Source organism: Heliangelus exortis, chromosome 4, assembly GCF_036169615.1.
Source record: "Heliangelus exortis chromosome 4, bHelExo1.hap1, whole genome shotgun sequence".
NCBI classification, from domain to species: domain Eukaryota; kingdom Metazoa; phylum Chordata; class Aves; order Apodiformes; family Trochilidae; genus Heliangelus; species Heliangelus exortis.
This window is the reverse complement of record NC_092425.1, coordinates 5,020,561-5,038,960: the sequence shown is the minus strand read 5'-3', so window position 1 is coordinate 5,038,960 and position 18,400 is coordinate 5,020,561. Positions and strand designations below refer to the sequence as shown.

The 18,400-nt window shown below is 42.0% G+C and overlaps 1 protein-coding gene across 1 annotated transcript in view; it reads right to left on the bottom strand.

Annotated features, from left to right (window-relative positions):
• The window catches only part of LOC139795754 (transmembrane protease serine 11E-like), a 38,771-nt gene extending 24,845 nt beyond the window's left edge, over positions 1–13,926 (bottom strand). The window contains exons 1-3 of the mRNA XM_071742745.1: positions 12,725–13,926; positions 5,571–5,692; positions 4,759–4,877 (exon numbers count right to left, since the gene is read on the bottom strand). Of these exons, the coding sequence (XP_071598846.1) occupies positions 4,759–4,877; positions 5,571–5,692; positions 12,725–12,888 (405 nt within the window). The 5' untranslated portion in view covers positions 12,889–13,926. The remainder of the gene's footprint in view (positions 1–4,758; positions 4,878–5,570; positions 5,693–12,724) is intronic.
• Positions 13,927–18,400: the final 4,474 nt, after the last annotated feature.

Below are 18,400 nucleotides of genomic sequence, written 5' to 3'. Positions count from 1 at the left end.
TGCAAGACCTTGAAAAGCCATTGGAAAAATTTGGCTGTGGTGACTCCCATAATTTCTCTCTTTGTGATCTGTCCAATGTATCTTCAATTTTCTTTTGTTTCAGGGGTGGAGAGAGGTACAGGAGTGATTTATGGGGGCTGGGGAGGGAGCACACAGACAGCAAATGAAGCTACATGACACTTAGAGATACTTTGACTTTTCAACTTGCTGTAAAAAATGAAGTCATGTTGGAGTCCCTCAAACTTCAGCACACTGAGTACCAAATCTTGCACTTGACAGTGCTTGGGATCCTCACTCACCTTAGCAGCACAAAGAACAGGAAATATGTGTGTGTGGAAGACGTGAGAGGCACCTTCTGCCTCTCTGCTTGTCCTCATAATGAAAGATATATTAACAACTTCTAAAATAATCATCTCCCAAGACAGAGAAATACCATCTTCCTTACCATCTCCATTAGAGACTCATCAGTCAGTCCCTAAAGTGACCAAGAACAGGCAAAGTCATCAGAATTCTGCAGCATTTTCATGTGGTGTTGCCAAAGTGCTTCTATAATACCCCAAGTGACACTACTTCTAAATTAAACCCACACTAATTCAGTTCTCTCAGACAGGACAAACTTCAATAAAAGTTTTCATTAAAAACTTTCCCCAGCATCTGCACTTAAGTACACAGAGGATTCTCTTATCACTTGGAGTCACTGAAGCGAGATGTTAGTTTCTAAAAGGGATGCCCTGACACACAATACTGAGTGCAAAAAATTGATTAAATTTGATTACTGCAATAGAAATATTGGCATAGGCAGCAGTTTCCAAGGGGAAGTACCCAGGTGTCCTCTTATAACAAATCCCAGTCCCCAGATCCAGCCAGTTGGATGCAGGTGGTGGGAGGATGGGGGAGAGCCCAAGTCTTTTAGAGATGCTGAGATGACAGGGAAAAATTCATGGCAGTCCATTCCATGGTTAAGGCATTCATGGAGACAAAACTGAGACCTTGCCTCTTCCCCAGCCACTCAGTTGGTCAATGGGGAAGCCCCTCTACACTCACACTTGAGGAGAATCCATTCACCCAACCCAGGGCCTGGCTTACCATCCCATGGGATCAGGAGAGAGTAGGGAACAGTGGACAGGGCATAGCCCCAGAAACAGGGGAGGGTACTGTGTGTATTGCAAGAATCCACAAGGACACATAGACTGGAAGAGGGAGAACAGCTCTGGGAACAGCTCTGGCCAGAGGAGAAGGAGAAAAAAGAGATACTGTGTGCCTGGGAAGGGAGAAGGGTTGCAATAGGCTGTCCTTGAAGAGGGGAAGGACCACAACATCTAGAGGAAAGTATCAGAAAATGATTGTGGTGGTAAAAAGAGCAGACAGGTACATTTGGAAGTCACTGATGTGTAAGGTAAAAGGTAGTGTCCATTTCTATTGAGCAGCCAGCCATGGACTGAAGAAATCTACTGAAGCAGATACTTCTTTGTAGCTACTACTCTCTCACAGACTGACACTTGGCAGCCTTCAGCTAAGAAAATTCTCATTAAGATGGACTTGATGAGGTACTAATTCCCTGCTCTTCTGAATGCACACCTCCTTCCCTTAGAGTCAAAGATGACTTTCCACACTGGCTAAAACCCCTTCTACCCTCCTTCCTGAACACAGGACAGTTAGTGCTGCTGCCCAGAGTCAGGAACTGGGCATCCCAGTCACTGAGGTCCATCTAGAGCTGGCTGTCTCAGCTCCCTTCACACCTGAGGGCTCCAGAGGGACTGTAGAAGCAAATCTTATGGCAGAGCCTTGGAAATTTCCCTCAGGATGCTGTTAGTAAGAGAGTAGTTAGGGCCTCCAAGGACTTTTTGTGGGAAAAGAGAAGTCCAAGTTTGGTGCAGGAGTTGGGTGAAACCAGTGGGTAAAAGTTGAGCAGATCAGCCAAACCTTAAGTGAACCCAATATAAAACAGAGACTTCTTGGAGAAGGAGCCATTAAGGCTGTGACTGTGCCCTTTTTATCCAGTGCAAGAGGGGACAGTCCGGTATAATACATTGTAGCTTGGCAAGGAAAGAACAACTGATCCAGCTAGAAAAACGAGGAGGCTCAGGTGAACTGGAACATCTCTTCCCCCAGTGGCATTTAGTCAGATCTTCTTTTTCAAGACAGCACAAAGGGAACCCTCACAGCCACTTGCAGGAAGCCAGGCCAGGAGCAAAGACCTTTCATCATCCGTTCCTCTGTCCCCCCCAGCTCCACCCCACAAGACATTTTCCAGACTTTCCAGTCAGCCCTGAGGTGTTGACTGGTGCACCAGCTTCATCAGCTCTCTGGCATGATCTTGCTGCATTCCCTCCCACTTTTCAATGAGATAAGAGAGTCGGAATGCAGTTCACACGATGGGTGTTACTATTAAATTCTGGAAACCAAAGCAAACATCAGGACCTTTTTGCTGCCAGTCCCAAGGAAAGCATCGGGGTCATTTCACTAGGGGAGCAAAGCCATTTCTCCAGGTGAAACATCAGTTCTGAAAAGAACTCCTCTCAGGATTGTTCTGGGGACAAACAAAGGAAGCTTCATCAGGGAGGGATCAGAGAAGGGAGCATTTGGCAGGGAGTTGCAGTAACTCAGGTAATTTGAATGCTTCCGATTATCAGAGGTGATTCACTTCTGTTCACTTTGCACCAAGCATTGTGAAAGACTTTGCATTTATCTGCATTGACTCATTGTTTCACAACATGACTTAAGGTATGGTGACAACTGTGAGGATGGAAAGGCTTGGCTATCCAAAACCACCTGGGGAAAGACTGCAAAGGATTTTGGTAAATCCAGACAAATGAGGAAATGTGATTAAAAAGTTAATTCTCTATTAAGGAGATGGTGTGAAAATCCTGAAAATAAAAATGCAGATGTTCTGAGACAGCTGTCTGTCAAAAAGTCAAGAGGACATGTCTGTCTCTGGAAAGATTGCTTTGATTTTTATCACCACAAGCTGAGTTATGCTTGTAGAGAATCAGACTTACAAGGAACATACTGTTGTTAGCTCTTACTGCATGGAGTCACTTTAAATAAGTTTCTGGATAACTCTCAGTCTCATGTATCTTTTTTAGATGGAACACTTGGAGCTAAAAACAAAAAGTCAAAATTTATTTTAAGGACCATTTATAGCAGCTGATCTAAAATTAAAGAACTCATTAAATTTGAGATAGGTAGAAGTTAATGGCTGAATTAAAGAAAGCTCTTAGAAAAAGTCACAGGAATGAAGGAAAGGCAACAGAGCTCTTTGTATGTTTGTTAGGGTGTTAAACTTATCAGGTACAACTAACATGCTCTGAAATAATGGTTCTTACTGCTCAATTAGGATTGGCGTTTATTGTCACCACTGTCAGAAGTGCTCTGTGCAGAGGACACAGGGTTTCTAGAGCAGTGGCTCTCAAACATCTAACATCTTCAAACATCTATATTAAAAACCATGTTCAGAGGAACTGACTGCACTTTCGGACACCGAAAGAACACTTCAGCTAACATGTTTCTTTGCCAAAGGACCCACATTTTTTAAAAAATTAAGAGGGAATGGAGTGGAAGAAAGGGATAAATTTTACTCAATCAGGCATTTTTCCTCAGACTTCTTCCCAGCCCTTGCCTTCATCCTGCCTCAGGAATACACAATGCCTTCTTGGCAGGGAGCACATCCCCTCTCCAAGGTCCTATATCACATATCACAAGGTTAAAAGCCTGCAATTACTAAGTAATAGGTGTAAAGTGGTATCACCTAAGTAAATGCAGCTTATGTAAGTCTCTATACAAACAGATTTGCACCAGCAGCAGATCTTGAGAAATGTGATACAGGTTCCCAGTAGGCAAAGGGGGCAGAAAACAGGACAGCTTGACTAAGATCTCCAAAGTCCTAAGCAGCGGAGGTGGGAAGAGATGCAAACCCTGCCAAATCTCTGTACAGCACCCCACTTCTACAGAACAATGTTCACCACAGCTGACATTTTGTTGTGGACAAGTGGCAAAGCCCTGAAATAAATGACAGCAGGGAGCAAAGCATTGATTGTCCTATTAACTCAATATGTCTGCAAGGTTGCTGAACAGGAGGTGAGAGATATGCATCAGACTCTGATGAATGAAACACAAAAAGATACAAGCACAATCACAGGCTTATTGCTGTAAAGACCTGAACTCTGTAATTATCATCTGTGGGTAAGTGTCTCAAAGAGACAACAAGAAAGGAAATAGCAATGTGTCTATTTATTCCCATAGCTGCTGTATGACTGAGAGCCACTCAGCAGCCTCTGCTATATGAAGGAGGGTTTCTCAACAAAACATAACAAAGGTGCAGGAAAAGGGCTTGTTCACTGTTTTCTCAACACACAGCAACAGTCTGATAGGTAGAGTTCCCCACTCCATAAGGGAAAGAAAGGGTCTAAAAGCCTGCTTTCCTTAGAGACAGTGGGGCATAAATCACAAAGCCAGGCTCAGCACAGGAAAAGACACAGAAAAATGATTAGTGATACAGGAGGAAGCTGAGAACACTGTCAGTATCTACCTCACCACTGCAGAGGCAGAGAGAGGTGATGTGCTAGAACAAGCAAACTGGCAAGAGCCTGGCCTGCCAGGTTATGATCAGGACTCTCAGGTTATCTGTTTCCCAGGTCTGCTAACCATGGGGGCTCAGGGGACACCGAACACTGTGGTCTGAGTGTGCCATTCACATTAATGTCTCTTTTATCATCACACAGTCCTTAATAATAAAAAAGCATAACAGTTCAAACTTACCAGTCTCTCAACCCTCTCACTCAGGTCTCTAAACCTTCCTGAGGTCTGTCTGGACAATTCATCATTATACCCGACGTTGGTGATTTTTAAGTTGCCACTGTAATAGAACAGCTTCTGATCTGTAAAGGAAAGGAAAACAGGTAAAATACTCAAAACAGCAAGATGGATAAACTTTAGAGAAACAGCTGACTCGTGGCCAGACATCCAGGTGAGTGGATGAGCCTTCACCTGTATTCAACCCATTAAATACAGCTTCCAGAAGATGGGAAGGGAGGAGCAAGAACTCAGTTGAGTTGGATGATCTGAGTTTAGTGACAAAAAGCCTGATTTCCCCAAGCCACATTTAAGGCCAAGCAACAGCACTTTGGGCTCACACAGGATCACAACCTGCATCTTGTTGGCCTGGATGCACACAAAACGTCAAAGCCTGGGAGGCAGCTGCTGGTGATTACTGCAAGGGAACAGAGAAACACCACAGGCAGAGAGAAATGAAAGGCTCTGGTGTAAGGGAAACCAGAGACTTCTGTGTTGACCCTGTTACAGAGGTAGATCATGAGAAAGATGAGAAAGGAGTGCAAGCAAGTGAAAGCCAACAGGAATGACTCTAAACCACCCTATACAGAAGGAAATATTCTTAAGAGATCTGCAAAGACACTAAATGAGGAAGGAAAGAGAGTTCTAGAGAAGCTGATGGTTTTTCCCCTGTGAGTTTTAGGCAGACTGATGAAAAGTAAACTCTCAATATTTTGTGGCACAAGTATAAAAGAAATACACTAAAACATAGGATCAGCAATATGTCATATAAAACTTACCATATGCCAGAAAATAAACTAGGAGGCCAATGGTGATAGCTGCTACTACTGCTGTTCCAATAACAATTAGAGCAATTTTCCAGGGCTCTAGATGTCTTATTTTGATGGCTGGCTGATGAATTCTGGATGAAAATAAGAAGAAAAAAGGGAGAAGAATAATAAGAAAGCCTTTTTTTGTTTAAAACAAAACAAAATAAAACAAAAACGAAACTAATGTTTTCTCTCAACATGAGCTGATTATTCCCAGGAGTATTAATTGACTTCTCATCCCACACCCATGAAAATGAAACCATAACTCAAGACTGTTTTGAAATAGATGTTGGGATGTGCTAGAACTCATGGAATACAGAGTTTGAGGGTTTGGTTTTTTATTACTAGAGTCAAATTAAATAGGAATCCCACTACCTTATGTGACCCTCAACTGGAAATTTGCAAGAAAACTTAATTTTCAGTGAGGTGAACTTTCATACAGCAATGTAGACAGCTTTCAATTGGTTAAATAAATCAGACACACTGGCACCTTAGCTCTCAAAACTGCTTAGTGCAATGAAATTGGCAAAAAGCATTCAGTGCTTAGTATAGCACATATCTATACATTGTCCAAGTTGCCTCATCCATTTCAGCCTGCAAAGAAGGGATAGACAAAAAGAGAAAGATTTCAGAGGGCCAGACTGTGCTTCTTTTTTTACTCAGACTAAATCTAAAAGCAAAATGCAAGCACTGCTTTAAGCAGTGTTTGCTGGTGATGGAGGGATGGGGAAGGACAAAGGAGAAAGGGGCCAAGCTCTTCCTCACATAGGTGCTAATCCAAATTAACTCAAGGGAAGGCAAGAGTCAGTAGGTCAGAAAGACAAAAAACTGCCCGAAGAAGGTTACTTGTACATATTCTGCCTTTGGCTATAAACTCAAAGACATCTGAAGATCCTTAAAGCCATTTTTCAATTATGTTATCAGCCATTACAAAAGACTGGAAGCCAAAATTTTTGGCAAAGAGTCCTTCATTATATAGTCAACTACGTCACTCATGCAAACATGCACACCTTCAGGTTAAGGTGAAGCCTCCCCCAGGAAAGCAGCTTGGAGAGATTCTCTCCTGAGGGTATGGGGTGTCTCAGCAAGTTCCCACATTCATAACAAAGAACATACAGTCCCCCTCCAGGATATATACCTCATGAGCCATAAATTGAAATATATTAAAAGAAGTTGGAAATGACTGCAAACAACCACTGCAGCTTTGTGCAGGGATGAGGGGACCAGCACTCTGTTTATGATACATAAATATTGAATCATGTTCTTGTATTTCACTCTAATGGAGTTGTAAAGCCTTACAATTAAAGCCTCATTACTTCAACTTGGAAAACAACTGACTCAAGCTAAATATCATGACATTTGATTGAAAATGGAAATACCCATCTGTCACTCTTGTCTGTTCTGACTTGTCCTGGATCTCCTAGCTAGTGATTACTTCAGTCTTGCTGTCCTCTAAGCCAGCTGTCAGTTAACATCTCATCTCATTTGATTGCTTCAAAATGCAGGAGAAAAAAAAAAAACCAACAAAAAACCAAAAAACAAAAAATCCCAACTGCATGGAAGTTGCCTTAAAATTTTCCTGCAGGAATGAAAAATACACAGAAATAAATAGTCAGGACTCTACCTCATTAAGAAGAACACTTCTAAATAGTAGGTCTTCAGAAAACCATCAAGTCATTGGTGAGTTCAGCTTTGTCATGTGGATTTGTTGTTTTTTCCCCCCCACCACTCCATTTAGTAGCCCTTTGTCTGGCTTTTATGTTTTGCAAATATTTCCACTCTGTTTGAAGTGGGCCTAAGTTACAAGAAAAGCCAATAAACCACACAAAACCCACATTTAACTTGACACCACCTACTCATATTCATTTTTGTAGATTTTCTCATCCCAAAAACAGTTGTCTTGATTAAGCTGCATGGAAAGAAAAACACTCAGAAGATCTTTAAGCTATAATGATGTTGGGATAACCCCAAATTGAAATGCTGGGTTTGAAAAGCCCATTTGGATTGCTGAATGTCACCTCTATATCCCAGCAGATGAGTGTGAAGAAATTACTGCTACCATGTCAATGAAAGAGCAGTTTCAGACCAGAAGTAGGATGGTTGGGACACAGTAAAATATCAAGTGCTATGTAAGTTTGAACCTTTTCAGCATTCTTTTGCACATAGTATAACAATTTCTATAACTCTTATTCTTTATATTTTCTCTTCCAAGTGCCATGTTATCATTTAGCAAACAAAAAAGGAAAAAAAAAAAAAAATGCCTGTCCACAACAGTTACTTATAGGTGTGGTTTTACTTACACTCATGACTTTAACTTAATTCATGGAATGTGTTTGAGACCATCATTTCTAAGAGGTTCTGAGGTAACTCAGCATCAGCTTCTAAACTGGATTTCCTCAGACAACAAGCTGTCTGATAAATGCATACTAGAAAGTCACTTAAGAGAAGGGGAAGACGTTTTGGGACTTGGGATGTCTTTTTTTAATTTCTTTTTTTTCTTCCATTTTTTTCTGCATAAGCTTACCCCCTTCTTTTAAATAACAACATGATATAAGTGCTGAGGTTTAGTCTGTACTCCTAATTTGTTTTAAAGACAAAAACTGATTTTAAAAGCAAAAGGTATTTTGGGGTAGAATCTCCTTGGGTAGGCTGTACCATCTGATACATCCCCATTTGAATAGAAGGGCAGACTGAGCACTGAAGGAAGATTTCAAATGCAGGCTTCCAAAGATATTTGTGAGACAAAAAGAAACTCAAAGATTGCTGGGCTTATACTTTTCCATTCCCATTAACTTTGAGCTTTATTGCTGCTTGGCTATGTCACCTGAGCTTCATTCCTCAAAGATCAATTATTTCATCTGACAACATGTCCCATTTTGTAAAGCTGAACAGTAATTACAGGGATTCAATACACACAAGAGAAATAACTACCCCACAACTGAAACAGTTTCAATACATATGGTGACCCACGAGAGCTTGAATATTCAGCATGGAGGTGATAAAACTCACCATAGAGAATTTATTTTCTCAGATCAAGAGTCAAGGAGCCTTTATTAATTCCTTGGGAACAATCCATTCAGCAGAAGGAGAATAAAGAGCATAACCTAGAAATGCACAGCAGGATTCAAAACACTCCAGCTGAGAAGGTCACTGAAATCCTCCAGAGTTGAAATGGACATTTTAAGTTTGAAATATCAGCAGAAAACCTCCCACAGACCTCAGTGGGCTTTCTGTCATGGTCTTTCCCTCTACCCCAGAGACTCTGCATTTTCCCAGACAACCATGCCTGTACAGTAATCATCAATACACTGCAATACACTGCTTTTACTTGCTGGAATTTAGCTCTATTCCTTGCAAAAAGCAGAATTAAAACTGCCTTCTGTAAGTCAAGCAGCCTGCTTCAGAGGAAAAGCCTCAAAACTCTTCGTCAACAGGGCAGAATGAATGCTCTGACACCTGTGGGAACTCCTCCATTACCTGCAGTGACTTCATGTCAGAGACAGAATGTGTTTAGCTAAGTCAGCACACACCATGAAAAAGAATACATGCTCTGCTCTGGCAAGCAAGCACTGACATTGTCTGCTCTAGAAGGGTGCTGACAGGACAGACAAACAGCCAAACCCAAAACAGTCACGTAGAGATGATCTCTTGTGGGCTATTAAATGTCCTTTGGTTTCAGTCCTGTAAGAGAGGAATGCTTAGACAGACAAATTTTCTCCACTATTTCAGAGTATGTGGGTTACTTCTCTCTTACTAAGGTACTTGGAGAAAAATATTGATAAAACCCACTGTATCAGCCTTAGAAATAATTATAATATATAAATACACACATAAGAGGGCAGTGATGATGTTTTAACCTGTTTACTGAGAAGAATCTGTTGACTGGACTATGAAATGTCACTGTAAAACTCCTGAAGTGTTTCAAGAGTCTCTCTTGAAGAGTTCTGAAAGCCTGGTACAACAGTTCTGCCTTCATGACAGTCGGTGTGCATATATATGTGTGCATGACAGCTTCTACCCATTGAGAAACTGACCCAAAGTATCCACATTTTCCTGTAGCTTTGGAAGCTTACACTTCTGGGTAAAGAAGAAGTTTTTCTGGATTATATAATTTATGTATAATAAATGATCACTGGGCTGGGTAGATAAGTGATGAGATGCTGTAATCTAACCATGTATTTTTGTGGACAAGTTTTTTCATGGGACAAATGCTGCTGAAATTAAAGAAGGTTCTTTAGACCAGAGGTTCATCTGAGGCTCTGAAACCCCAGACAATTCTCCAGTGGTAGAGAAACTGGACAGTTCTTGTGTTCAGTTCTATGTGAAATCTGTCTCCCTGTTATCACCAAACCTGTCCACAGATCACATTAAGTTTTCAGAGTATCTTGTATCAGAAGAATGTCAAATTAAGTCATCCCAAGCTTCGTGTTAGCTCAGCTTCATTCAGAATCAAGATGTCCATGTAACCAGAAACACAGACATGGAAGGACTATGTGATGGAAGCAGAATGACTTGATTTTAAAAGTTTATGCTGGCCCAAAATGTCCAATCAAAAAATAGTCTGTGAAAAAAATAAAGTGAAGCACCTGTGTAACACCTTCTAGAGGGTTTACACTGAGGCTTGCTCAGTTAACAGGGACAGCCAGACTTTAAGATCCTTTCTTATGCTGGTTTTCCTGCCTAAAATGCTTAGAAAATGAGTGAAAGTGGCAAGAAAACACAGATGGTCCTGATTCTATAAGAGCCAAATCAGGTATGGTGTGTACCAAAATCAAAAGTATTTCTCTAGGGTTTTCTGACATTAGAATCTACTCCAAGGCAAACTGAGCAGAAAACATTTCTGTTTGGTACCCTGCAGGAACCACCTCTGCCTCCTGCAATAATCAAAGTTAACTCCCACTAATGCCAGAGGGACATGAGCATCCTTGCACTGGAATCCATTTCCTGCTATACCTCAGCAATTTCTAATTTTCACTCATTTTTTCCCACCTACTGCATGACAGATTGGTGCAAGTGGCACTCTATTTCCACCTGCATATTCACTTTTAGACTATCATATACAACACCAGCTACTCTGAACCCCACCTTGACAGGACACAAGGTCTTCATCGGGAAGTTTCAGGTAGGACACTGCATGACAAAGGAGGGATAAGAGGGATAAGGCATTCTACTCCACCCACTTTTCCTTAGCAGTTTGCTTTCTGAAGGATTTTATGGAGCACAATTTCCAGCTTAGCTTGAAACATTGTGAAAAGAGGCATCCTGGAAGTGAATAAAGGCAGTGTTGAAGCACTATGCTTATAAAGGAATAAGGCACAGCATGGTAAGCTCAAACAGCAAGGCTTACAGACCCATGCTTACGTTTACATCCCTGCCCTGTAAAGAACTCTGGAACAGTTAGCAGGTTTCACAGAGTCTTTGATTAAGACCAAGCAATCTCCATTCCTTCCCAAATGTGTGAATATTTAATTATCCAGCACCAATTTCCTCTACTATACTTTAGCTTTTATAATAAAACAAACAACTATTTAAACAACTCAATCTTTTCCTAACTAGGAGGCAAACAAACTGGACTACAGATGCTGTTTAACTACCCTCTACCACACTGTTATTAAAATTATTTACACCATTGTTAAAGTCAACGAGACATGGCAACTAGATTTACATCTAACTAGAAAAAGGATTGGCTTTTCAATTCTGCCAGGTAGAGAGCTCTCACTCAGTTTTCCTTCTTTATATAGCATGCACAAACTGGTATTCACAACTGATGGGGATTTCTGTTTCACCTGATAAGTGTAGCTTTTTAAGGTATGGATCTTAAACAGGGCAGAGGATGTTTGGAGTGCCATGAAGAGCATAAGAACCAAAAGATGAACTCCATCTTCTGGCAAAGTCAACACTGTATTGACTTAAATGATGCTGTCCTCACAAAAATGAGAAAAACACTTCAGTGGGCAGAAAGAGTAAGTTTTGTCAAACTAGAAATAATACTTCTATTTAAGCATGTCCAGAAATAATATTTAAAATCACATGTTTAAAACTACTGAGGAGGGAAAAAGTAACGAGTATCTTGCAATTATCCACAGACATTTGTCCCAAGCAAAGTCAGAGAGACTAATATTGTAGGTTTTAGCAATCACACACAAAAATTCACCCATCCAGCCATATCAGCTGTTAAAAAAATATTCAGATTATTTTGGATTGTTACTGAGGTCATACTTTTAAGCTTCATCAGTTGCTGAGGCAAGAACACAAAACAAATTAAAGGGAAACTAAGAACTGTTGCCACATGAATGTGAGAGCCAAAGCACTAAACAGAAACAACAAATTCCAGGAGGCTCACTGAAAATTTATGACCAGAACCCTGCTCCGACCTAAGAAGCATATAGAGTGTCACAGCAGGGAGACTTATTTTTGTAAAAATACCCTGAACTTTCCAGCACTGTCTTAAATATTGTTACAGTAAAATAAAACTAAGGATATTCAGCATCTTTACACAAAATACTTCAAGGCACAAATCACTTTGTCACTATTGCCTAATCCTGTCTTCTTCTTTATAAGTACTAGGGTCAAAAAAGGGATTATGAACACCTATAGTGTCCTCCCTTGGTAGTTGTGTTGCTATCACTGATTTAAATGGGACTTTTTCCAGGGCTTGAGGTGGGATATTGACACAAAAGAGTTTCTTGGAATCTTCACTGCTATAATAAAAGCCTGCTGAGAGTAGGGTAAGACAATCAGAGAGAGGAAAGGTAAATGTCACTCCAAGCAATCTCATCAGCTTTCAAAGGAGAAAGCAAAGCTTTGAGCTCCTGGCCATGCTGCCTTCCTCACTCCAACCACGTTATTCTTTCAATCCAGACCACAACCTCCAAACTTCCCTTTCATCTGCAATTTACTGTATGGCTTTCCCTCCATCTATTTCCCTTTTTCAGGCTGCAAATTTCAGACAGATCCATGATGTACCCCCGATCTAAAAAGATGAAAGGGACAGAGATAGATCCAAGAGAACAAACAGATTTCTGGATCTGTGTTCTTGGAGTCCTAAAGCTATCCCATAGCTGTATCCTCTACCACCACTACACCTCCAAATGAGACTTGCTGAGTTAAAACACACCACCTACTTTTGAAGATCCCATGGTAGGTCTCTGTAGGTCTGGTAGCCCTTCTGACCACCAACAAAGGCTTGGCTGAAGTCCGGACTGCGCAGGGAATGCTGCTGGAAAACGCAGGAGTCTCGTGGAGCGGTGTGACGGGAAGGGAAAGGTGCTGAATGAAGATCCTTCATTGAGGCACGGCTGGCGTAACACCCAGCACCCTGTGGGTTATTGCAAAACGGGGGAGCCAACTTCAGAATAAAAACAAACAGAGGTAAGCATGGAGTTGATAAGGAGACTGTAACCTTCAGATGAGTTCTGCATCAAAGAGCTCCCCAGGCAGAGATGGACAGAGCAGATAAACCAGCCCGGGCAAGACGACTCGTTCTTCACCACAGCAGAACAGGAAGTGTGTGAGGTTTCCCTTTTCCAGAACTCCCTTTCTGCCTAACTTGTATCCCTATAGCAGGCCTTCTCCTCAATGGCAGCACCTTCTACTGTAAAACCCACATGGGAGAGGCACCACACTGTCCGCAACGCTAAGCCACTTGCCTTCTGAGATGGTTGGCAAAAAGGCCAAACATTAAAAGAATTAAAGACATAAATGCCTTGGTCAGCCAGGAATGATCTCCCTGTGTGCTCACTCTTCCACAGCTGTCCTGGAGTCCCTTGGCATCAGGGACATGACAACTATAAGTATCCAGCCTCCTAATTACATGTTAGTCACTTAATAGCTGGCATAACCCCGCCTGTGGAAAACGCTTACTCTGTGAGAGGGCTACCAATCTCCTGGGAATTCCCTTCTCCCAGAAAAACTGTGATTCCTTAAAGCCAGCTGGGAAGAGGAAAAATGGATGTTCCTTAATGAGAAATTATGTCTTTGCATCTAAAATTTTAAATCAAAACAAAAAATTACCAGAAACCAAACATCTGGTTTCTGGTCTTTGGTGCACTGGGTTTTCTGCCAGAAAGATTGAAGCATTGGTTTTCCAATTAAGTGTCAAGAATTTACAGTCATTTTTATGGGAACACGTCCTACCTTCTAGAAAGAACCTCACTTAACAGAGGGTAAAATGAAACAGCATGAAGAAAATTTCACCTAATCATACCTAATCATCTTTCTTCAAAGTTGCCCATTCACAGGTACTTCAGTGGAATTATAGAAGAAATTGGACAAGCCTGCATTTAGGACAGTGGGAAAAACTGAGGACTGCTGCAGGACATCTCTTGCTTCTCCAATATTGTTTTCTTCCTTTTATCAAATCGATAGCTTTTTTTTTGGCTTCTTGCCTCCTGTAGAAAGGGCACTGTTGCACTTACCTACCTTACCTGGGGCTTCACTGACTGAATACAGTTAGCTGTCAAGTACTAACATCCTCTGGCCATCCCTCCGCAGCCCTGTTATTTTCTTTTTCAAGAGCAGTAAAATTCAAAAAGTGTGCACTTGGGTCAGGTAGAAAACCCTCCAGCAGAACTAGGTCTTAGCAGACAGCTAGATTTTGGGACAAAAATTACTAAAGACTTGGCTCTGCAACAAGATTTATGGAGAGGAAGAGAAATCATCGGAAGAACACCAGGTTGCAAAGTGTCTCAGGAAGTAGTGATAGAGAAATGGCCATGGACAACAGATGAGTGAATTTCTGATAACTTTCAGAGGACACTGTGAAAGAACTTTCTGTTGTTACTCCAGACCAGGAAGAACAGAGATATTCCAAAAATGTTATTTGATTTCCTTAAAATCAATAATTTTTGTTGTGATCTGACTAATAGAAATTGAAGCAGGTGTTTTGTTTTTAATTAATTAATCATTAAAAGGAACTGTCCTGGAAAACACTGGAAAATAAGGAAATACAACTCCCTGTGTTGGATTATGCAAAATCAATTTACACATACCTGTTCCCCAGGAACACTGGTACAGACAGGCCAGGAAAAGCCAATCATTGAGGAACAATTTTCCTCACACCCAATTAACAAGCTGCAAAGTGCTTGGCATTATGGGGTTATTCAGTAACCTAAGGCAGTTGCTTACCTTTTTGGTTAATCCCAGGGAAGCGGTACAGAAACCAGCTATCAAAGTGTGGGCTGGAAATTTGGGAATGTGGGTGCACAGGATTTAGTGAATGAAAGTGTAAAAAGATGTAATGACCATTCTCTCCATTTAACCCTGCAAAGTCAGCTCAACCAGTTGGACTGCTTGCCTAAGAATGGTAATAACAGGCTACCATGGTTTATGTTTGCATACTTATAGAGGCTTGCTGGCTGGAGAGACTAAGAACACCCTTAGAGAAGACCATTGGCAGCCCCACAGCAATAATGCCTTTGGAATTCACAAAGATGTTTCACATAATTGTGTACCAGTTATACAACCTGGGCCACAAATTTTAGACCAAAGGCAGCTGTCAGCCATTACTTTGAAAACTGAGAAGTGAATGTTCTTGACAGTGATATTTAACAGAAGTGACAAAAGCACTGTTAAACACCATGGCCTTAAATAACCTGAAATAATGAGACTTGCTTTGAGTAGGGGGTTTGATGAAATTATTATGTATATCCCTCCCAAAATAAGTTACTCTGTGAGCATCTGGTAAGACCAAGCTGGCACACTCTGATGAAATCCTTCATCACAGGATGAGTGGACAAGTGGACAAGTCCCCTCATTTTGCATCAGCACACCTTGATGGCTCAGTTATGGCTTCAGGCTGCCCCCTCCTGAAAAATACACAGGCATCTTGCATTTGGCCTTCAAAATGCAGGGGAAGCTCTAAAATGAGCTGCATTTCTTTATGGTTTTTAGCTTGAGCTGTGGCCACTCTACACAACTTCACTGATTTTATTAAGAAAAGGTCACCAGTTTATTATCCCACGCTTTCCTTTGTGAGATGACATTCCCAGCTACGGCTTTTAATAACTGACAAGCAGGTAAACAAAACCAGAAAATCCACTGAAAGGATAGAATGATTCTCCAGAGCTAATGTCAGGACTGGGAAGGAAGACAGATCCTTCATCTTGAGCCTTGAAGAGTCACTTGGGGTCAGATTTTATTACATGCCTATGTACCTTTGAGATACGGAATGTGCAGAGCCTCTCAGATGCTATAGCAATGGCCTCAAGCTCTGCAGTATGCTGGATCCTGCCCTGGGTGGTTTCCAAATAGTCCCTCTTTCCAGGCTCTTATAACAGAAATTGCTACACCCGTCTGAGTTGCAGCCATAAAGGCCAACCCAGAATACTGACAACATCCTTCAGACTAATGAAGTCCCCCATTGCCAGACTCATTAAAAAAGAATTCATAGCCTGTTGCCCCACTTGAGGCAAAAAAAAAAAAAAAGGCAGCACACTCTACCTGTCCTCTGCAGCTGCTGAGCCAAAGCTGCTGCTTGGTACAGTGAAACAGGCCAGCCCACATTTTCTTCCAGGTGTTGCCCAGCAATCAGGCTAAAAAGCCACTCACTCTCTACATCCACTGCACAAATGCTCCACTCCCAGTCCAGACACACAGCATCTCCAAAGAGACAAGGAGATCCTCGTGTGAATTGGACTAGACCTGCAAAAAAACCCATTAAGATAGAAGTAAATTCTTTACAGGCAACTTAAGCAAACCAGCAGCATTGTTTCACACATCAGAAGTGCTAAAGGGACTTACTGGGAGTAGTAACACACAGCTCTGCAGAAGACAACACACTCAAACCAAAACTTTTTCTGTATTTCTACATCCCTAGAAAATTACAACTTGAATTTGATTTTATTGTGTTTGTTAGCAGCTAGCTTGCCTGGTGGAAGCCAGAGTCTGGCTCTCTGAAGTGCTTTCTGCCACAGCTACTATCTGTTCCAGTTTGCTCTGCAGCAATATGCAAGATCCTGCATGTGATGCTTGTGAGCCTGATTTATCACACACTGCATTACCCTTTAAGACTTCATAGACTAAATCAGACAAAGTGTAAATCAAGTCCAAGACCTCCATCCTGCAGCCATTTCAACTCTGGCTATTCCTTTTAACCTCAGTTCAGGAAACTGAGTCATTCTGGCAGTCAAAATGTTTCAGACAGGACTGCTCAGTACCAAATGGGGGTCCCACTTGGTTTGCTGCCTCCCTGTGAGACCTTGTGGCTGAGCTCACTCTTGGGTAATCTGCTTTCTACCCAGCTGTCAGAGGATGGACTGTTTTCCCTTCTGTGCCTTGATATTTTCATTGATAAATGGCAACAGTGCCAGACAAGTTGGAGCTGTGTACTGCATCTAAAGCCCAAGCATGCAGGTGATCTACTGTCAGACTTCTTTAAGTCATTCACCAGAACACTGACCTGCCACAGAAACAGCTGAGGGGCAGTGAGCTCATATGAGACCCACCAATTAACCATGACCTTATGCCTTTCCCTGAAGCTGCCAGGCAATTTTGGAGAAGAGAATCACAGAGAAGCTGAGATGAGAAGGGAATGATGGTGTATCCCAAAATCCCTGCCCAAAACAAGGGCAGTGGGACCAGTGTGCTCAGGTTCATCTCTAATTGTGTTCTGCATATCTCTAAGGATGGAGACCCCATAACTTCTGACAACTTCTTTTAATGTTTAAGCACTCAGTAAATTGTCTTTTCTTATGGTCTCATAGTCCTTTAGTAATTTCCTAGTACAGTTCCGTCTGGTCTCCCCACTGGGGAAGGAATGATAGCAGAAATGACTCCCCTTGGTATGCAGGTCATCTCTGCTGACCTGGAGATGCTAGACTGTCTGGGTCATGAGTCCATAGCTGCAGACAGCAGGTGACCCCAAGAGTCTGGGGAAGGCCAGAGATGTCTGGTCTCTTAATTGGAAAGGTAAGGATTTGATGGATGGGCCATTTGGTGGATAAGGAATTGACTGTATGGGTGCATTCAAATGGTAGTGGTCAAAGGCTTGGAGTTCAGATGGAGACCAGTGATGAGCAGAGTACCTCAGGGGTCAGTATTGGGATTAGTGATGTTTAACATCTTTGTTGGAGACATGGACAGTGGAGTTGAGTGCACCCTCTGCAAGTTTGCTGACAACACCAAACTGTGTGGTGTGGTGAACACACTGGAAGGAAGGGATCCCATCCTGAGGGACCCTGACAGGCTGCAGAAGTGGGCCTGTGCAAACTGCATGAAGATCAACAAGGCCAAGTGCAAGGTCTTGTTCCTGGGTCATGGCAATTCCATACAAAAATACAGGGTGGGCAGAGAACGGATTTAGAACAGCCTTGTGGAGTAGGACTTGAGAGTGCTGGTGGATGAGAAGCTCAACATGAGCCATCAATGTGAGCTTGCAGCCCAGAAAGCCAACTGTATCCTGGACTGCATCAAAAGAAGTGTGGCCAGGAGGGAAAGGGAGGTGATCTTTACCCTCTACTCCACTCTCGTTAGACCCCACCTGGAGTACTGTATCCATTGTGGAGCCCCCAACACAAGAATAACATGGAGCTCTTGGAGTGAGTCCAGAGGAGGGCCACAAAGATAGTCAGAGGGCTGGCACACATCTCCTATGAGGACAGGCTGAGAGAATTGGAGTTGTTCAGCCTGGAGAAGAGAAGGCTCTGAGGTGACCTTACAGCAGCTTCCCAGTTCCTGAAAGGGATCTACAAGAAAGCTGGAGTAGGACTTTTTGCATGGGCATGCAGCAAGAGGACAAGGGGCAACGGTTCAAAACATTAAGAGTGGAGATCTAGATTATGTATTAGGAAGAAATTCTTTAG